General features: G+C 38.7%; 1 protein-coding gene across 4 annotated transcripts in view; it reads right to left on the bottom strand.

The window, feature by feature from the left end:
• Positions 1-495: 495 nt before the first annotated feature.
• SETD3 (SET domain containing 3, actin histidine methyltransferase) overlaps positions 496-22,917 on the bottom strand; it is a 63,775-nt gene continuing 41,353 nt past the window's right edge. For all 4 annotated transcript variants that reach the window (XM_037393747.1, XM_037393746.1, XM_037393745.1 and 1 more), the window contains 7 exons: positions 15,495-15,553; positions 13,506-13,620; positions 9,102-9,176; positions 6,203-6,369; positions 5,486-5,571; positions 3,613-3,773; positions 496-3,028 (listed from right to left, as the gene is read on the bottom strand). In XM_037393747.1, the coding sequence (XP_037249644.1) occupies positions 2,585-3,028; positions 3,613-3,773; positions 5,486-5,571; positions 6,203-6,369; positions 9,102-9,176; positions 13,506-13,620; positions 15,495-15,553 (1,107 nt within the window). In that variant the 3' untranslated portion in view covers positions 496-2,584. The remainder of the gene's footprint in view (positions 3,029-3,612; positions 3,774-5,485; positions 5,572-6,202; positions 6,370-9,101; positions 9,177-13,505; positions 13,621-15,494; positions 15,554-22,917) is intronic.

The raw sequence follows: 22,917 nt of genomic DNA, 5'->3' as shown, positions 1-22,917 counted from the left end.
AGCAAGATTTGGCATTTAGCCTGGGATTAGTGTGAACAGCCTCTTAACCAAACATTATGAAGAAAGTTAACTTTAAAATGCTTTGAAAGGTCTGTTTTCATGACAGATGGTAATAAGGGCTCATCAGTGCCAATTTTTTTGGTTTCCACCTCAGTTTTCAAAAGCTTAAGTTTTAGGTTATTGCTTCTGAGAAACTATTACATGCATAGAGGAAAAATGCAAATTACAAAATTAGATTACTCACAGTTTTTATTGTGCGCAACATATTTTTCTAAATAACACTAACAGATGAAGAGTAAGAATTTGACCATGCGCTTAATAGACCACTTTCCCTTTCTGTTTACTAGAATCCCTCTTTCCCCCCCCCCCCCAGCTATTTCTCCTTTAACCTTTTCCTGCACACCTGGACAGTTATTCCTCTCCCCACAGACCCCAAAAGATACAGCAGTAGGTAGCAGGTAGAGGTTATGTTTGTATAATACACTCACTAGGGAAGACATGGTAGAACTATATTTTATTGAAGAAAACCCACACATTCTGTCCTGTGGTGACCACAGGCTTTGCTAAGTCATAGTGATCAGCAAATACTGGAACAAAATACAGTGTATCAGATTGAATCAAAGCATTTAAGTTCTGAATTACAGATATAATTTTCAAGGAAGGCTAGTTTCAGAATTGCGTCATAGTATCTAGTACAATGTTGTGCAATGTTAAGTGGCAGAAACAGAAATGGAATATTGGTCCTAATAAAAAAATGTAATGACTTTTGTATGACATTTAAACTGTCAAGACAACAATTCATAACAATCTACCAAAGGCAGCATATAGTTACAAAAATACTGGTTCAGCATCTTGTTAGTGGTGAAGCAATATCCAAGGTGCAATGGCAACGTGCCATTCTTCGTGAAATACTTTTTAAAAAACTAGTTTTTCTATTTTCCCCACACTGATACTAGCTGAATACCAAAACTGCTATGACAACCTGAAAAGAGTCACTACTTACTATGTGTATTGCACTGAAGAGTTATGCAAAAACACATTTTCCAAGTTGCAGTATAAAAGAAGCAAAATATAATAAAACTATGAATATGCCAAAAGACATTCTACTGCAACTGATCTTGGATGATTGCAGGTTGAAATATCTATTGAGCTTTAAACAATTGCCCAAGCTTGTCCATTCTACCCATTATCTTGAACTTAAGGATACAAAGGTAAAAGACAAAGTCCTTAATATTGAGAACAGAATTAAGTCGTCATACTTCTCTCCATTCACCCACAAAATACAAATATTCCACCCTCCTCTCCTCCCAATACCCAGGTAATTTTGAAGTCAAGCCTTGGAACTACCCTTGTTCTGATATTGCACTGTGCTAGGATTGTACTGTTTCCACGCAGAAGTTAACACACATAGCGTGAGGGTGACCAAAACTACTGGAGACAGTAGAACTGCTTAACGTGCAGAGGTATCCCACGAAATGTGCAGAGATACAATCTAAACGGCAAAGCATACTGCAGGCCTGGCTGTGGTCTGGACTTGGGCCAGAAGTACATTAGCCTGCCTGCCATTTCCTTCAAGAGAACAGCATCAATTAATATCTTAACCAAAAGGCAAAGTTGAGTAAGATCAGGTAACCATGTCACATTCAATGCTACATCCAACAACACAGAAATGAAGGAGTTGCAGACAGGAATATTAATCACATTTTCCTTTTAGTAATGGTTTAGTCAAAAGTGTAGCTTTGAAAATCTCTAGCTAGTCGTGAAAACCTGAAGAAGCCGGGAAGTGACCTCACTTTGAACAGTACAGTTTAAAGCTGTGGCTTGGCCTATCTGCTTTCAAACTCTCCAGCAGCACTGCCAACCTTGTAAATAAAAGGTACCACCTGGAAATAAAAGGAAGTCAGCCTTTAAAAGTCGGTGAATGTTGTATTGTAGCAGCCTAACTGACTGAAGAAGAAAGACGAGATATTTTTATGCAGCAAACAAAAGACGAAGTAAACTGAAATCTTCAGAGATCACTTTAAGTGTATACAATTTGGATTCTCATCAACATTTAAAACTACCAATCATAAGGTTGCCACCTTACCTTTTTCTGGACTGGCATACCTGATTTTAAACAGGTTTTCCTCCAGTCTCCCAAGTTTCTGATCCTCTTATCCAGTTTTCTGCTGTACTGCTCTCCCACCTTCATGCTGAATACCGAGTCAGTCCTGCCTTCTGCTTTTCTTGGCAGGAGGCAGAGCATGCTTTTAATTTCGGTAGTCAGAGTGACAGAACAACAAAAGCACAGCAGATAGAAGAGCTTAATTCTTCCCCAGGAAGAAAATACATTTGGTTCAACAAAGGGCTGCAAAATCTTCCAAAGGCACCTCTTTCCCCAGTTTTTGCCTGAAAGCAAGATGGCAATCTTAATTGAAAAGGGATGCTAAATCTCTTAAATAACTTAAAAAATCATTTTTATATAAAGCAGCAAAAACATTTTTCTCTGCTGAAAGAAAAATGTTAACAAAGAAACACACCAACATAAATGCACTGTTCATAAACTTCAGCTAATTTAATTTCACAAGTAAGTAAAATTTTAGGACTATTCTTTAACCTCATCAGTACTTTCCGAAGAAGATTCTTTGGCATCTTCAGTCTCTCTGTTGCTTTTCTCTTTATTTAGATTTTCACTTTCTGATTTGGTCCCATTAAATAGAGAGTTTTCACCATTTACAAACCCATTCTCTGTGACTTCAGCATCAATAGCTTCACTAATCTTTAAGTCCCCTTGCTCTTCCACATCTTCTAGGTTTCTCAAGACAATAGGGAGTCTAGAGTCTGCCACAGTGTTCTCCAACAAGGCAATATTACTCTCTTCATATTTAGGAAGCGGAGCTCCATCTGCCATTTGTTTGGTATAATACTCTCGGCTAGCAGCTGCACTCTTCACTGCTTTCTCTAAGATCTCTTTTTCACCTAAACGCAATTTGATAGCCATTGTCGCGTGTGAAGTAAGGTTATGGGTCTCCAAGAAGGACTTATCATCCTGTTAGAAAAGGAAAAAACAAGTCTGTTAGTAATAACCAACACACACACACACAAATCAACTTTCCTCTCTATGGGTTAACAATAAGAGATGCTAGCTCTTCAGGCTGAGCCAAATGGACACGTATGAACGAGGCGGTTTGCATGGAGTCTCAGTGAAATTTGTCAGGAATTCATAAAGAAACCAAAATTTCTCCTCACAAATACATGAAACATGGCGCTTCACTTATCTGCTTGCTATAGCGGCACATTTCTTTGCAGTCTGGAGAATACAACTAATAGACAACAAGTTGAAACCGATTCCCCATTTTACTTGCACAGAAAAAGCAAGTAGCCTCTACTTGGAGAATCAAAGAAAAAAATACATTAACAAAATTACATTAACAAAATTTTCTTTTCTGTAATCTTACTTGATTTTCCTTAGATAATGCAAATCTGTTTCTATGCTTTAAAAGTACAGAATGAATTATGTACTAACATTCAGATTAAAGTTTGTAAAGACAAGATGGGGGACAAAATCTCTTTTCCTACAACCATAACACAGAACATTTCAGACATTTAAATTAGGTATAACAATAATTTTACCTCCACAGTTGTTTTATAGGTTTTCAAAAGAAGGGATGCTCTGGCTTCTAGGAATGTCCAAAGTTTAACTTCATTGTCCCAGCTAATGGGAAACTCAGAGTTGCCCAGAGTGAAGATTTTGTCAATGGCATGCTCGCCTATCAAGTGTTCCTTCAGCTCTTCTGCAATAAGTATAAAACCAATCTGTTAAAAAACAATCTCATCATTCACATTGTCAGTTGACAAACTGCAGAAAGATTTATTTGCAATAGTATAGCTTTGAGCAGCTAACAAAAAACCCTCTCCTCAAATAAGAATTATCAGATATGCTAGTTATTTCTAGGATTCTTCTCAAAGAGGCAACTGGGAAGGCTTGAGGTTAGCAGAAAATGGACCTTTTGCTCCACTTGGAAAAAAAGAATCTTTATACATCATAGCCTCTCATACACAGCATCACTCTGTGACAGTGAGACAGAATGTTTTGTACAATACTTGATAAACAAAAGGGAGCCATTCTTTAAAGAGTTCAGTGAACTTTTTGATGATAAAAGGAACAGGCCAGAGAGTGTGCAAATAGCAATGGAAGTATTTTTCCTATTGTTTTGGTAATCTTTTTCAGTAGCAGAAATTCTTTACAGTTGGTCAGAAGAGACATCCATCAAACAAACCTCACACAGAGCAGAAGATGTTTAATCAGCTCCTTGACATTACAGAAATTCCATTAATCTTTTAATTACCGAATTTCACTCCTACAAAGCAGATACCACAAACTTTACAAACCACCTGCATGTAGTTTCTCAATAAACAGGTTTCTTATACAGTATTTAAGACTGAGCACAATCGCATATCAGAAATTCAACTAAAACGTCCACTAGCTATATCTTTTTCTCTGAGCCAAAATTCACCCCCTTATCAGCATCCTAAGATTTTCTTTACTTGAATTTACTCCCTGAAGTGGTCAGGCAGTTGGACTAGATGGTTGTTGTACATCCCCCTTCAACTATTCTATTCTAATTTCTTAGTAAGTTCTAAAAGATGGATGACAGGATGCAGTGACACTCAATTAGGCAGAGGGGTATTTTTGTTAAAGAAAGCAAACAGAGCACATGCAAAAACTTAACTTCAGCATTCTACTTGTATCAAAATCCACATAATCTGCACAGCACCCGAACTGGAAGGGAATTCTCTCACTGTCATGAAAAACTGTCACATCTATAACCTCCAAAACTGCATCTAACCAGCAAGCATCTATCACAAACATTTAATCAGAAGTCTCACATGCACAAATTAGGTGAATACTTATTAACTGTACACATATTTCCCCCCCCAAAAGAACCCTAATGTAAGAGAAAGACTACAAAAACAATTTGAAAATACGTAAGTTGGTTTTAGATTATGAATTACCAAAATACTGCAAATACCCAACTTTGAAATGCCTCTTCCATATTTCTCCTATAATACAGAATATTAATTCCATACCTAAATGATTCCAGCAGTGATGGCTAATACGCTATGATTTTAAGCATGTAAACCCCTGGGTCTCACATCATCTTGTTCTGTGAACCATTTTAAAACCTAAAAACTAAAGATAAGCTCCAAAGCGCTCTCATTCACAACAGCCTGGGAGATTAAAAATAATAAAAAATTGCATCGCCTCATGCTTTAGGAGTTCCAAAAAGGCCTATGTTACTGAAACACTTCCTCAGACAACATGGCCAAAGACTAGGTTTCTCACTAGCTTATAGGTCCCTTTTTAACCTCAGCTCCTCACCTTTTCCCATCTTCTAGCTTAACGTTTTATATAAATGTCTATCACATTCTTGCATTAAAAGAAAAACACCACCACCACCCCCCCAACAGATGTAAATTAGGTTTTCTTTACAGAACATCTTACCTTCACTCATACAAAACACTCGAAGGAAAGCCAAAAGCTGGGCAGAGATTGGAGGCTCAGTGGAGTGCAAGGCAAAAACACTCGAACTAATAAAAGAAACAATCAAACAACAACAGTAAGTGCAAGTTCTATTGTCATACCTTCGAACCTATTTCAACGTAACAGACTTTAAAGTATACCACAAATGCACTGTTACAAAAGTAACTTTTAAAAAATTAGGTAACCCTAGTTCAAACCCCTAATCTGTATCTGAAAATAACTATTACCTCTATAATCCTACATTTACAATTATTTTTATATGGCTTTCACAATAAATTAATGAAAACACAAAGTTTCACGTCTGCTGCTCCTAACAGTACCTTCTGGACTGAAAAGACTAAAGGAAAACGCCGTGGTTCACATACTGAGCATCATAGTATGTCTGCAAGGGATAGGAAAGAAAGAAAAACCACAGATTGCTTCGGATTAATCCTTGCCCTGTTTTTGTTCAAATGGTTATTAAAGCAAAGGCTTTTTTCCTTATATATGGTCCAAATTAGATGATAATATAGCTCAGAGAACTTCTGCAAATATTATTACAGTAACTTTAATTTGCTATACAAACAGGAGAAATATTACATCGAAGAAAACTATCATAAACAGCTTTATATATGCTCTACTGGACACTATATACTTTGGAAATGTTTTAAAAAACCCATGGCACTGTGTTTTACTTACGTTGGGATACCAGCACGAGCTAAGACCTCTGCCTTCATAGCATACAGCCTGTCACTTTTACTCACGCCAAGCTTTATTTTCACTCTGTCATGTGAATTATTATCAAAGAAAAAACCACTGTGGATCACAAATTCAGCGTTTGACCGGGTGCCATAAAAAATGTAAATCTAGAAGGATGAAAAGAGAAGTGAAGGGACAGGAAAAAAGCTTAAGATCAGCTCACAAAACTGACATAATTTGAAAGTTATTTCCTGAAAGAGTTACTATTCTGAGTAGAAGGTATATTTGGTTATATAAAGAAACATGCTTTGTTTTCTGGTATCGACTCAAATGCTGTATATAGTATGGCAATATACCTTAGAGGTAGATGTAAACATATCCATGTAACTGAGACACTTTGAAAGGAGAGAAGAGGTTCTTATTCTATACTTTAAAATAAAAATGCTTTATTTTCTCACACTGTCATAAAACACCAGTATCTGGAAATAAGCTTTCAAAGATCCTATGCCTTTTAAATGCTAAAAAAAAATCTGAGACAAGGAAGGCCCATTAACAGAAATGGTGTTTCTGGGGTTATTCCCCCACCCCACCCCCCAATACCCACCCAAAAGAGGAGTCTACACTGCTGAGGGATCAGCTTTGCTTTTGTTTTAATGTTACCTTAAGGTGTGAATATACCAAAGTATATCATACAGAGAGATCTGATCTGTGTTCAACTGGTATTTGTTTTTGTGTTATACTCTGAACTCTTTATCTAAAGCATACAGGTTCTGTAATTCCCATTAAAAAAGATGCAAAAAGGGTTTAACTGGGGGCTAGGCTGTATGAAGTACGTGGGACAAGAGGTCAGAGTAGCAATTGTCTTCTCCCGCATCAAGAGGATATTTTCCCCTTTTGTTTGATAACGGAATTGTGAGGAAAAAAAAGTTTCAACAGTTACAGAAGTTCTTAACCTCAGGGTACAGCAACGCTCTGGATACCTGTAAGCTTCTACTCCTCTCCAGCTAGCAGAGACAGAGTGTTCTGTTAAGGGCTCAGCTACAGTAATGATGCCATTTACTTTCTTTGGTTTCAATTTTAGATTAGAACTATTTATGTTAAGCACTAAATGCTTAAGCGTGATATTAAATTATTGTAAACATTGTACTAACACACTCATACAATGAACAAGTGACCTGCCTGGGTATGTTAAGGCAGTGGTTAAGGAGAGTGTTGCTAACCCTCTCAAGTTTGAAAACTACTGTGATACATCTCATACTAAACTAAAAGTCACATTTAATGTGTAGATTACACAATACACTCTCACACTCTAAAACTGTTTTACAAAAAAGCCAATTAAACAAAATGAGAGAGTTGTTTTATTCAAGGCCAGTGTTTGATAGATTCTATGGACTGCTGCTGCCTCACATTTTTTAGTAGTAAAAGCAGGGATCATACACTCTTCCTGCTGAAACTGTAAGAAATAACATCTGCAGAGTATATTAAAAGAGTGAAGCATTATTTAATTAAAGCACTTTAATGATGTCAATAAACAGTTAAAGTTTGCACAGAAATAATAAAAAAAAAAGTCCGATAAATAGCAGACAAAGTGAAACTACTTTAGTAGTTTATTTTAATAAAACTGAAATAGTGGAAGCCTCTATAATTAAAATGGAGAAAGCAGCCAGAACAGCTATATGACACATCCATTGCCAGCTGTGGAAAATTACAAATTGGATCACTTCTGGAAAAACTGTGGACCCCTTTTAACTCATCATACCGGTATTGGAAAAAACAGCAAATATTTGACTACCATAACAAATTCTAAAAGCAACAAAAAAAACATACAATCACTGTAAACCCCAGCATAGCAATGAGGATAAATATACCACTGGAAAGACACACTTAAAAAAAAATTCTTCAGGTATACGTCTTTGTTAAAAAAGAAGGTAACAATACATAATAAAAAAGAAAATCAAAATATTATCAAGTGTAAGGCTCGCAAAATAATACACTAAACTCAGAGACTGAGTTACAAAACATTTTGGGATGTTTCATAGACAAACTCTTTTTCTGGGCATGCTGAATGCAGTTGCACAAGCAGCAGGAAAAGCGGAGTGCTACTACACTTGAGGGTTTAGGCTGGCTGCTGACACAGCACAGGAACCCTCCTAGCAGAGATTTCCTACACTGCTGGAACCACTGTCTTCAATGCATCACTAGTTTTAACGCCCATTTCTGTTTCTTAGCAGTTCTGAACAAAATACTGGATTCTGGACTATTCCATGCATCTTTGCAAGATCTCCCGTGGTACTTTCTGTTGCAGGATGAAGGGGTGCGTACATGTGTGCATGCCTGTGTGAAAGGGAGGGTGTATATTTCTTGGTCCTTTCTAATTTTCACTAAACATGGGAATAACAACATGGGTAAAATGACTTGCAAACATACTGCCTTTAACCTCTTGTTAAATGAAGACTAACAAGAAATACAAACTAACAACACTGGTAAGAAAGACTCTACAATCTGCTATTGCAGATAAAGTGACACCCCAAATTTAAATTACATTTATCTTTGGACGTTTGGATATTATGGCCTTTTATTAATCTCATCCAGAATACCAAACTTAACGTCTGTGTAAGTGCATTTACCAATGATTAAATATTTCAACTACTTCTCTAAAATATGAGGAGCCAAAACTCTCCTAAAGCTGCTATCTATCAAGTGATAGAAAATATTTTATTCTGAAAAACACACATTTACTTGGTTTGGTAGCATTTTCACAGAAAATTAGCTCAGCATAATAAAATTCACACGTAGCAGGGCTTAATCCATACCACTCTGGTATTAAAATTTTGTAGGGAGTTGCCAGGTGTCCACAAAACTTAATTAAAGAATAATTATGTAGATAACTTCACATTACCTGTTCTCCAGCCTTGAAATCCTGAAGCGCTACACATTCACACCGGTCATCTTCTAAATTGTAGCCTGTGGTGATCTATCCAAGGGAAGAGTAACAAAAGCACCTTTAGCATTTTGTATTTCTCTCTCCTGCCATTGACAAACATTGTCCTATGGGAAATAGGTATTAACAATAGCAATTGCATACATTTCTCTCTATACAATATAATATAGCTGGTAGTGATAGTTTTATGATTTCTGAGCAGTCTCGTTTCAAAAATACCTCTGCATTAAAGAAAGCTAATGGAGGAAATAACTTACCTGAAGTGAACAGAAGGCTCTGAGGAAAGTACCCTCCATAGACCACAGACAGTCCCGTGCTAAAGCCAGCAGCTTGTTAAAAAGTTCTGGAGCTTTCAGTCACTCCCATGAGACCCAACGGAGCAAGGCACTGACAGCTCTATATGCTGTGCTTTATCCTTCAGCTGCCAACATATTTGATCTCTCAATGAAAAAGGATTATAGAACTGTGGATCTTTAGGGGATACAATCTTCAGAGAATTATAATTTGCTTGCAAATAATCCCTTTATCTAAAAGTTAGGTAACACTCTTAAAATGCTAAAAGGATTTTTTTGATGGTAGCAGGCAATGGAGGAGGATAAACTCTTCTAACCAACCTGTACTTCTCCAAAAAAATTACAAAACTGTAAAGGGGTCACACTAACAAGTGAAGCTATCAAAAATTGTAATACTTTCATAAAATGACAAACAGCTTGTTCTTGAATAGTATTACCAAAGATGCCGGCGCAGAGGCAGCCATAGGATGGAACATAAGCTGCTGAACAATCAGGAAGCAACTTTTATGGTAGGTATTCTGAATTCAGTACTGACAGAGCTAGCTTAGGGAATAATAAGCTCTGGGCCTGGGGAAAAACCTAGAAGAAGCTGAAGACTCTCTCTCATCCCTTGTAAATTAAAACATACTGTTTTGTAAGCTGACATGTGAGTTGCAGTATATCCTGATTCCCATCTTGGATGCAGTTTGTCCAAAGACAGAAGTCCATGGATTATTTTGAAGACTTGGTTGATGGTTTCTATGTTAACAGTGTTGTGCTGCTTGCACCATCAAGCGTGCATTTGTCAGCCAAAACAGTGCTTTCAAAGTGAGCATGGGGAACCTGTCTCCAATCCAGCAAATCCAACACGGCAGCCTGGCCCTGTGGAGGCCTGCAGAACTGCTCTGCATGTGGATGCCACCACCTTGGGTCTATTAATGTGTTTGTGGTACGTTGAGATCTGAAAAGAACATGAGAGTCCTGCAGTACGGCCTGCTGCAAAACACAGGCTGTAGTAGTTGAACACAGAAATTCCTGTACATTTACTATGCTAGACTGAACAATTTTTAATTAAGATCTCTCGTTTAGAAGGTTACCTAACCCTGAATTGCAGGTTACAAGTGCTAGAGGATTTACCTTCGCTATGATAAATGTTCTTTATTTGAACTTCCAAGTTCAAATACAGTCATCTTCTGAAAAACTGTAACTTTCTATTCAAAAAAAGGGAACTCTTGACAAGCACTTGACCTGTCCTGAAATTTTCTTAGCGTATGAACTCAGTGAAATACTTCCAAACATGAAAAGTCCATTGTAGTCTCTTGAAATGCCTGTGGAACAGGAGGCTTTCAAGGACTGGGGAAATTCCAGTACATTAAGAGGAGGATTCTGTCAGTTTAAGCATGCTTCACTAGAGTACTGCTCATTTTTTGGATTATTTTTTATTCTTGCCTTTGGTGGTTTTTTTTTTTTAAATACCAACAGACAAACCAGCAGCGCTTCTGAAAGGCTCTTCTATAAAGCATAATGGAGCACTAGACTCTTATTTCCTCTTTCTTTTAATAGCAGTCACGTAAGAGAATTAACAGGGTGTTTACTTCTCTTCCCACATGATAGCTGACAAATTGCATCCCTTCAGTTTTATTTCTGAAGCAGACTGATACATGAATTTCAAGTTGTGTATAAAGCATGCAATAGTCTGCTTGGTCAGTGATTAAGGATGGACCCAGCCCAACAGGCAGAATGTAGCTTATTCAAAGCTCTGCCAGAACTGGTAATCAACCTCTGACTGTCAAAATACAATCCTACTAAAGAATAATAATGAGAAATGCATGAAGACAACCATTTTGATATAGTTCTTAGAGGCAGGTTGATCTAATTAATAGTGTCAGAAGCAAGAAAAAGCTGGATGGACCTAGCTTCAGTTAAAACCCAACGAGCATTTTATTATCTAGCTCATGGAAACGGGTCTTGCGGAAAAAAACAAGAACAGCGATACATAGTAGCTGATTGACTCCAGAAGTATTTCAGCACTATGTTTGGAATAGACTAGAGGGGTGCATACAACGCCATCTTTTGTTTCTTACTTTCCTGCAGTGAAGAACAATTCCCTTGATGTATTTTAAAGGGATGCGCGATGATTCGAGAAGAACCCACCCTCATCTCACTTTGCAGTAATATAAACTACCACACAGACAGCTTACAGTTATCTTAGCAGCTTACAGTTACCTTAGCAGTTTTTTCCCCCTATTTCTAACAGTACAAGGAAACTAGCACATGACAAAAATAGGCTTAGTAGCTTTTCTTAGCCCATCATCAATATTACAGTTGTTTATCCTTCCTAAATCTATAACCATTTGATCTATTTTCTGTAGAACTATGAAACAAATGAGCGAAGTCTGTATATACATACAAAATATATAAGCGCACCCCCCACCCCTTTAGGATACACTTCAGCATAAAAAAATGCTTTCAACCCTGATATACTACTGCATTAGCAGGTTTAGCTCCAGAGGCTGGCTCCATATCAAACCCATTGTTAAACAGCATAATAAAAATAAAAATTACTTTATCAATTTAAATAGAAGCTTGAATGATTAAAACAACATAACTACTGCTCTTTTAATATAGACTACTTAAGTTTTTCCCTCCTAGAACCTTAATTCTCTTCCTCTTTCCTCTAATCACAACTTTGAAGGTATTCATTAAGAGTTGTCTAATGAATACAGACAAGTCTCTGCAAAAGCATCCGAAAGAGATGCCCAGCAGGAAGAGGGTACAGGAAGTACTTACGCTTGCAGCTAAGACTTCTATTACAAAAATATATATTTCTGATTTTTAACCAATTTTCTTTATACTGGAGACTCTTTTACAAGCTTTATTGCTAAATCGAAATTATGAGATTGCATAACAAATAGCAAAAGACAAGAATCAGTGTTAAAGAGCAACAAGTAATCACCTTTTAATAAGGAAAAAGAAATACATAAAAACCTCCAAACACTTGCAACTTTGTAGCCTAGCCTACCATGCTGTATTTGGTACAGTCACAGTAACAATAAATCAGCTAAATGTCAAGTGAAAATCAACCTGCTTTAAAATTTGTTCTTTTAAACCAGGCTTTTCTTATACCAACAATACTAACACATGCTGCTCTCCTAACACTCAGGTCTACTCTCCCACAAAAGAACCAGATTGCTTGAATAGCATGGTCATATCCACTGTCTACGATAAGTAATACTATCTACTGGAAACACACTTGGAGTATGAATTCTGAAGTGTACCTGAGAATGGCTAAACAACATTGATAAACCATCCTCTTAGAGATTTCCATTTCCTCACTTCAACATTAACTAGCCTGTTAATGAAATCAAGACCTCATCCTCTGAATTAGCTCATGTAAGCCAAAATGTCAGCAGGTCTGACTTTCTATACACATATGTCGCCTTTTAAATGTTTAATATGCCCTAAAGTAGTATTTTTGCATTTTGTTTCTTTGATGTAGTAACAGATGTACTGTTTTTGTTGAACCAGGCTTTGTTCTTGTTGTTTCTGTCTCCATAACAAGGCTCTTTGGGCATGGTTAGGAGAGCAGGCAGTATTTCTTAGTTGCAAATTTCTAACCACTTTCCCTTGTGGTAGCTACAAGAGGCAACCTCCGTCATTGTCTGCTTTGCTATTCTCAGAACACATCTATCCAGTCCTGTGAATCTTTTTCAGCCTGTCAGAAATGAAACTCCATATCAGAAAAATATTCAGACTTGGCTGGAAAAAAGGTATCATGTAACTGAAAACTTTTAAAGGTGCATTACATGTATAGGAGATATGCAAGCATCCAATCACTTCTGAAGTTTTCTCTAGGTGAAGAAAGTTCTCCCTGAAGATGAAGAAAGTTCCCCCTGAAAAAGCTATCATAAGATGTTTAAGAAACTGACAAAACTTTCTTTCAGATATTAGTTTTTTTAGAGTCGCTTGGGAAGATAAAACCCCTATGTTAAGAAGCATAATGAAAAGTGTTATTAAACTGTTCTATGGCAGTTGAAAGGCTTAATACTTAAGCCCTAAAGCCTTTCAGCAACACTGAAGAAATCCTTACCAATCCATTAGTATGATTACACATGTCCCATAAAGGTATTAGAGCCAATGTAACTCTGGAACCATCTTCTGTTGGAATCTGGTTCTGCCGTGTCATAACAGAGGAAACGGCCCATCTACAAAAATTAAAAACATTACGTGGTCAACATTCAAATTGTCAAAATATGACTGGCTGTAATCCAACCCGAAGCAATCATTTAGGCTGGGAGTTTCCGAACTCCGTTTTCTTGAACATCACACAGCAGAAGGCATTACAACTTGCAGGAGAAGTAGCAGCTCCTGTTTCCAAAACTTACAAATAGACCAATCTCCAAATTGGGATGGCAGTCCCACCCCTCTTCTGCGCTTTTTGCAACAGAGCCTTCATACCTTCTATTACCTTAATCAGGACCCACCCCCATGCCACCTCCTGCTTCCCCATCCCTTCACTGCACACATACCTCTAACCACACATCCTGGACCTGGGGTCAGCTATTCCTGCAAGCTTCAAAGCAGTTCACAGCTACTGCTTGACAGCAGTACCTCTCATCTATGTGCAGACTCTTGTAAGAGCCAGGACATATTTCTGCTCCTCACTCCCTAAAAAGCTGACGTGCTGCATGACCTGGAAGCCGGTGTCATAACCTGACACTTGCATGATATTCTGGTAAACTCTGCTCTTCAGTCTGCGAACTTTTGGCTTAGATCAGTATGGCTATATTTTCTGCTTAAGAGACTAAAAAGAAAAAAAAAAAGCCCCAATACTCTGAACAGATACATAGGTAAAAAGAACAAAGAAAGTGTCACAGTGTAGCACACCAACAGCATTCAAAACCCTCCTACAACAGGTTAAGCAAACAGCCTACAGGCTAACTATTCAAACATAAGAATCTTCAGAAAAGCTTTTCTAGTATTTTCTAAAATTTCACTTTTATTTTAGTTCAGAAAAATTAATATTAAATGCATGATGGGAAAAAAAAATCTTAGTTTCACTGTGTTCTGGCCTTCATACATATATCTGTTGTCGTTTTTTGAGGGGGGGGGAGAAGAATACCACCAGAAGAAGGTCAAAATAATTTTAACTCCCACAGAATCCACTACTAACGAGTATTTAATATACAGTATTAAGCTTTCAGAAGAATTTTTTCAGAAGGACTACAGATTGCTAAGAAAGTTACCATCAAATTGAAAGCTACTTAATTCTAAAAAGCAAGTTAAAATTGTGGATAATTTTGATATACAAACACTGACTGAAACATAATAGCAGTATGTTTATTTTTAATAGTAATTTATCTGCAAAATTTTAGACCACTTCACACCTAAGTTGGTGTGTTCCTCGGTGACCCTATAAGTGAAGGAGGCATGCTCTGGAAATCCCGCTTTCATAGACTTGCCCAAAAGTACAACTAGGCTAAAAAAAAATAATCCCTGTAAGACCTCATGAATGCCTTTTATTCAGGTTATTTTAATCACTTAACAGAATTAAAGCTCTCATTATCTTAATTATTCATATTTTTATCACCCCCTATAGCACCTTCAAGTGACTCATACCTCACATGTACAACTGAAGTTCTCAAGCTCTCCTTGACCAACAGCCACTATAAATACTAGTTCTTACTACTATTTGCTGGTAAAGCCGTTTATAAAAGAAGAAATTACAAAAAATCCCCAAACCCAAACCCCAAGCTCCTGCACTTTCAGCTGAATTATTTTCTTAAGAAACAATGGATTACCTTACTAATCTCAGACTATGCGTGCCAGTTGGCTAAATTATGGCTCATAATGACTATTCCTTTGTAACAATTAAAATCTGCATATTTATTTTACCTTCTTCTTCATTAAGAAAGTGTATTAGTATCAAATCCTACATTTAATATTTCAGTAACAACAGGGCTTCCCCACCAATGAAGCATTTCTAGGGGCCCACAGCTTATTTATGTTTATGTACATGTATGTGTATATATATATATATATATATATATATAAAAATAGTATTAAAAGACAGACCAACCTGTAGTCATCATAAGTGAAAGAATCCTTTAAGGGCAGTTTGCTGGCATTAGGATGGGTCTGGGAAATGCAAGTTTCAGAAAAGGTGAAAAGAAAAAGAAAAGAGAAATCAGAAATCAGTCAGCAGAATTTCATTATTTAGCTGCCTAACAGATCCTAACAAGAGCCAAATGAAGCAGGAGGCGTCCAGCCGTGCTACAGAGGGATCATCATGCTATTATGCTCTCATACATCACTGTCAACTTAATTTGTTGTGCCCAGCAGCCGCCATAAATCTGTTTCTTCATATTTCAAGACTGGAACCCACAGACATCGTACAAAAATAAAAAATTTAAGGTGGACTGCATATGTGAAGGTAAAAAAAAAATCCAGCCCTTGATGCAGGGTGGGGGACAGATACCAGACAATAAGCATACATTAGGTTTCACCAACTTCCACATTTTCCTTTTCTCTGGGATACCAGTAAGGTATTTCACAAGTGCAAGAAAAATTATACAAGATTTCATTCTTCCTCGATACCTGTAAAGTTGTTACTCCATAAAAGCTGCACTATACCTCTGAAATAAAAACAGATTAACATGTTTAAATAGTTTTGGTGAGAAATGCTGCTTAGTATCTACATCAACCCATCTACACATGCTCCTATCTAAAAGCACTGCAATGCCTTTGAGAATGCATGCTGTAGTTGTAATTAACAAGCAAAATATTTAGGTTTTAACAAGGCATTAAGAAGCTGTAATACCTGTTACTTTTCTGATCAATCAACTTATTAAAAGCTCCAAAAATACAGGCAGCTTTAAGCCCACACTCACACACGTTCTTTAGAACTGGGTTCCAATTCACAAATGGAAAGCCATAATAGCATAAATTTTAATCTTCAGGTTCAATTATGTCTCAGAGACGAATTGAAGTAAATGATCAAACGGTTATTTCAGAAGATACAAATGATTTTTTGCATAGCTCTATCTTTGCGGCACTCTTAATGCATGAAGCTCCATGTAGTATGCAGTTTTTTACTCTTGATGCATTAGCATCACAAGTGCATGGTAATTTATCATTTCTCACCGTAATGTACTTGCTGGCACCGTGTGCAGGACAGTAGGGGATGAGGTAAAAGTGGCTCAAACCGTAAATCAATTAGAAAACAAAAGCTTGTGCTCAGTGCGCAATTTTAGGCAAATTATATATTACAAAAGACTGCCAATGGGGTGTGAGGTCCCAGGTGCCCGCTCTCCCTCAGCCCCTCCGGTTAACCCTTTGGATGAGCTTTCTCTGGAACGCGACAGAAGTTCGCAATCCCAGCGCCTCCTCTCCCTTCCCTCACTTTTTCTTTTTTCTTTTTCAAGCACTCCATATGATTTCCCTTCACACCGATGATACGGTCACCGGGTGACCCCCCCACCGGAGCTCGGCTGCAACCCGTGTCGCGGGGCTCCTTCCCCTCCGTCTCGGTAGACCGGCCCCGGCAGCCCGAGCGACCCCCGCTGCAGCACGGCGCTCCCGGCTCCGCTCCCCCGGCCAACGCCGCAGCGCTGCCTTCGGCTGGAAATAACAATCTTAAATCCAAATACCACCTTAATATCATTCCTTTATGCCGCTTTAATTTCAACTTTTATTGCTCGCGTTAAGCCTATCTTTACAGCGGCTCGATAAGCCGAGCAGCGGAAGCCAGCGCCAGCAGCGACACGTACGAGCCCACCAGCTTCACTTTGAACACCATGGTGTCCTCATCTGCTGCGCGGCCGTCGGCTGCGGAGGGTCGGGACACCCGAGGCCGCAAGGCAGGCGCTTCCCAGGAGCGGAGCCGCCCGGGTCCCGCACCCCCAGCGCCCCCGCCCGCTGCCTGGCGGACCGCGTGCCGCACCGGCCGAAAGCGCCCCCCGCCTCGGCCCCGCACGGCCCCGCACTGCCCCCTGCCGGCGCCGCCGCCGCGGTGCGGGCCCAGCCGCGCCGGCCCCCCCGCCCTGCGCCCCGGCTCGGGGGGGGGCAAGGCGTGAAAGCGAAGCGGCTCCGCAGCGGCCCTCGGATGTTATTCCCACACTCTGAGCGCCTAGTTTTGGATAAGTCGCCTTTAGCGCACGGGCACGTTTGCCTTAGTTCAAACGGGGGGTCCGGCAAGTTTATCGCAGGAGCAAGACCCCAGGTATGCCAACGGATAACCCCTGTCTGCTGCCCTCTGCGCTCTTCTGCTCTCTCCCTCCTCGCAACCAGCCGCTTTCCAAATTATTTTGCAAACGACAATCGCTGTGTTCACAATGCACTGCGAGTAAAGCGGCACGACTGAGGCTACCGTCGGCTGAAGGGCGCAGATGTGGTTTTCACTGCCCGAGCAGTACGTGGGCAGCGCCCACCAACGTGCTCAACCCCAACAGGGGGCAAATACCTATAGGAAGCACGATATATACGCGTTGCCATTGTCCTCCTCCCTCAGAAAAGATCTGTTATAACTCAGCAGATTGCAGCCTGGTTAATTGCTTATTTGACGTAAGTAGTCCGCCGTAATGAGCAGGTTAAACACGCAACCCATGGGCCAAGATTCGGGATGCCACCAAACACTCCGTAATGCTCCTCATTTGTAAATCTGTGAAACTTAGAGACTGCCGCTATATGGAGACCGTCCAGACATAATTCACACAAAACCACTAGTAAATTACAATAAAGGACAAAATATATGGTCTTAAAAGACACCAGGCAGAATAAAACCCCAGTGTACACAATTACCATATTTATAACATTCTGCAGTACAATATTCTAGTAGCTATTTTAAAGTTAAGATACGTCAGCATATTTTATTTCTGACTTGGACTATTTTATTATGTAACTTAAAACCCCTATAGATTACAAGAATCTGAAAACACACAAAAAAGAACAATATTCTGATTAAAAAATTGATTTAGTATGCAGCTTCTCTTTATAGTCCCTTGGTAAAAATGAAATCTCCCTAACAAACACTTAATAAAACCTGTCAATATATCTAGAAAGAAAAATGACACAAATGCATTAAGTATTAAATACCCTTGAAAAAAGTCACATATTCCATGAATTTTTGATGTACTATCTTGACATTAATGTAAAACCTTGATATTTATAATTGACAGATATTTAATAAAGTATCGAAGATGACTGCTGCATAGCATGCAAATTGCTCAGGCTGATCAAAAAAGACACAGACATATTTAAACTAAACAAACACTTAATACATAAAAAAATCATATCTAGCTTTTATAGGTTCACACAGCTAGGTCTCTACAGATTAGCTTTGAAATGTGACATTATCCACTACATGAACCCCAATTTTAAGTTACCAAGTCTGTATGAAATAGTTTCAGGAAGTTGGGAGGGGAAACTTTAAAAAATGGGAACATGAAAATGTGAATATATTCATTTAGATGCAGGTCCTGACATTCTACTGAAAGAGTTATTATAAAGAACAAATACCATCTATTTCGTTACCCTTTCTGTGAAAATATTGTCAGAGCTGGCAATCAGGGTGATGGCCACTGCAAAAACAAACAGTGGCATGCTGAATTTCAGTTTCCTCCTAATGCTGCTATTCCTGAATAATAATTTTTTTTTTTTTTTAAAAAAAAAAAAATCTTGTTCCCCTTCAGCGTTCCAAGCCTTCTTTGAGACATTTGGAGGATATCTCAAAATAACCAGAAATATTAAAAAGTAACAGTGATTGCTGCCAGATTGTCTGCAGCCACTGCGGAAAGAGACAGACTGTTATTCTAGTCACCTAAAACACTATCAGACTAGAAGCCAGTTACTCAGTATGGCAACTAGAGAAAAAAGGGGGAGGGGAGAAGTAAAAAAACCAAAAAGATAAGAAAAAGATACTTTCAGACATTTTTCTCTTTCTGGGAAGCAGTAATATCAAGGGGTTCTCGTCTCACAAGAAAGCACAACACCTCATGCCCCATAGGGGCCTTTGCATGAATAATTTCTCCACCATGTTTCTGGATGGACATCACAGGATAATGATGCTCAAGTCTTACAAATTAGATGCTGGAGTACTCCTCCACTTTTGAGAAGGCTCGTTTGTATTTGGATAGCATGAAGGCTTCACTGTAGAAAGGGTGGATGCCTTTCTAGCCAAGACACCATCATAACCTTCACTGCTGCTACCAAGCCTACGTGGGCATTAACCTCCCATAAAACAGTGGCCACACTATTAGAGGCAGTAACCCCTTACCTCATCCAACCCCAGTATGCCAAAGCTCATTTGCCAGAGCTCCTAATCTTGACAAGGAATTTCCATTAACATTAGCTTAATATTTGCTTGTTTACCAAGTGATGCAAAGTACACGTGCCATTACTATAACATGCAATAGAATGTCTGAGTAAAATCAGAGTACAAGTTCACGTAGCGTTAAATTTGTGTTCATACCTATGCTGCTAGATGTCTTGAAAAGAACTGATACATTTCCACGTGAAGTCATATTGGCCAGTATGTTCCTTTGTGCCATTAGCCCTTGTATACTCCGAGTAAGAAAAAACTGAATCACTGGATGTGATCAGTTAGTGGGCTTTTTTGAAAAGACACCACCTCTCAGCTGAGATAAGCTCACCCTTGGAGTCATCTACTACTTTGTTCTAATACACAACTGAAAAAAAACCCCAACCACCAAACCCTTGTTTTTGTTGGTTTCCTGAGTTTGTAGAGACAGAGATGGATGGATTTCTGTGAAGAATATTTCAAGTACTCACAAGTCCAAGGCAAAACTGCGGGCAATCACTGCATCAATATTACTAAATCAGATTTCAATATTCTCAAAAACCTCTTGTATACAGTTGAAGTAGAGACAGCTCCGCTTCTATCCCAGGAAAGCATCAGATGAAGTGTTGAGATTATACTGGGAGGGGATGGCCTATCACTCCACACTCCTCTCAGCCCCCAAAACACTAAGGGTGCTTGAAACAGTTAAAGCCAAAACCAGTTTAAGCTTCCACCTTGTTAAGTTTCATTCCTTTGAACATAAAGCCCAAGGGTTCATTCCTTTTGACCAAACGATTTTTTCCTTCTCTTCTTTGCAGATTCTCCCCTTTTTCCAATGTACTCATTAACATGGGAAGATTTCGTTATGAGCCTTGTTGGATGCTACTTGATGGTTTCAGGCCAATGTGTAGGTGTACAAAAACACAAACACACACCACACACACACACTTCAGGGCCAGAAGCAGGAAGATCTGTCAGCATTTGCTGGTTACTGTCCCTTTCCCAGCTCTGGAAATCCTTTGAAGCAGCAGCCTTGAAGAGAAACTCCTCTCTGTGGAGCTGCTGAGGCTTTAACTGCCCTAAAGCTAAGTAAAATAAAGAATTCAGAATGGAGGATCCTAGTGATCTACAGGGAAACAAGAATTCACTTTTTCCATTGGACATACGCTGCCTAACCTAACAAGGGAAAGCCAGTTCACTCTACAAGACAGGAGACAAAGCCAAAGATTATTTTACTTTGTAATAAGAGTTTAGAACTACAGTGGCATGCTCTGGAATTTCCAAACAGCCCAATTCATGGAGCACTAGGAATTATATCCACAAACCTGTGCTGTTTATATGACTTCTCTAATGGATGAAAGATCATCCTACTTTGCAAAACCTTGTAGAACTAATCTTAAAATTAAAAAGGTACCACAGGATTGAAACTTATTAAATCTAAATAATATTCTTGCTTATTCTTTATGTCAGCAATTTTTATTTACTTTCTGCCAATATACACAAGAAAGCACTGTTCCAGACTATTAGGGGATTCATGCAGCGGAAGCAGAGTGGAATGACTCCTTCTGGTGCAATGGAATTTAACTGCACAGTTCCTTTTTCTGTACCTTCTACCTGCAAAAATAGTTCCTAGCTAATGAGACAGCAGTGGCATAACAGGCAACTCAAACCATGACATCAACTAACTCAAGGGTCTGAAGGACTGACAACCTACTCCACATGCAAAGTGGACATTACCATTTGGCTGACGTTGTACACAGAAATATCTTTGGACTGATTACAAACGAGTACCCTGCCTGCCATCCTGTGGCATCTCTTTTATTAAATAGAGGCAAGACAGTGATGGACTTTTTAACATCCACTTCTTGATCACTCTTATTTGCAGAATACTTCTTAACATAGAGGATTCTAAAATACTAATCTTTCCCAGAAAAGAAGTTACTTGGATATGACACTTAAATTAGGGACCAAGTTGTCTATACCTTTTCCTGTCCTTCTACAAAATCACTGAAAGCTGAATGCAGCCCCACTAAGGGCTGAAGGGATGAAGCGGGAGAGCAAGCTGGCCTCAGACTGGATGTGTTTTGCAATGAGACAACCTCCCCAGTCCCTCCCGTACCCATTCACGTAACAGAAAGACACACTAGGACCATTATCTCCTGTGGTAAATCTCCTCACAAAGTATGCGTTTAGTGTTCATGTTGAGCATTAGATTGATAGGTTCAGTCTGCAGTACTTCACTCACACACGTACAGTGAGATAGCTACTGTTAATTGTTTCCTCACAAGGGCCTATGCCTGCATACCATGACGTTTCATTTACTCTTCAGGCTCCTCCCAAGGTACAAGGCTTACCTTGTTCATTTTGCTCGGAGCAACATGTGTGCTATGTGCATGCACAATTTCATCACACAACTCCACTATTAATTCAGTGAATCACAAGCCACAAATAGAATGCTGTCATGGAAAGCCTGAAGTGAACTACTTTAAAAGGACAGGGACAATATTTCCTATTCACAACCACACCATATCCAAACAGTTTCCTAACAAGCATCAATATTATGCAGTATGGTCAAAGTTTTGTTACCTGTGAATCGACTACTCAAGTTTACAGACAAATCATACCAGGACTCACTTAGGTGGAAGCTTGGCTCACAATAACTTTATAGCCAAGGTGCTGCACTGCACAACTGGCATGGTATTTGGGGCATGGTAAATCCTACAACCAGATGTACTGGAACTATTGTACACACACCCCCAAAACTAAAAACTTATCACTTCCTCTTCAACTCACATTCAAATCATAGTACAAGAAAATAAACTTTGGTTTACTTAGCAACATATCAATCTCCTACTGTGTGGAGTATTAGCATCGAGTCTGACTGGAGAGGATAATCCACTTTGTAATTTAGTTAAATTACTAATTTTAACAAAGATAAGTCCCCTGTATAATTTTGCAGTGCTTAAAGAATACATCCTCTGAGTATTCCATTCTAAGAAACGTCAGCTTGTTACCATATTTTAAATTTATGAAACATTTGTAACTGCTGTTATATCAGGAAAAATATTAAATCTGCACAGTAAGTACAAACTTTATATGAGAAAGTATACTTGTAAGTGCATGATGATCTCCTGATGTCTGCCGAGGCACTCACTTCCACAAAAGACACAGACAAGATCTCTGGGGACAAACTCAACTGCCCCAG

Source organism: Falco rusticolus, chromosome 7, assembly GCF_015220075.1.
Source record: "Falco rusticolus isolate bFalRus1 chromosome 7, bFalRus1.pri, whole genome shotgun sequence".
Lineage (NCBI taxonomy): Eukaryota > Metazoa > Chordata > Aves > Falconiformes > Falconidae > Falco > Falco rusticolus.
Note: the sequence above shows the minus strand (reverse complement) of the source record. Positions and strands in the feature narration are given on the sequence as shown.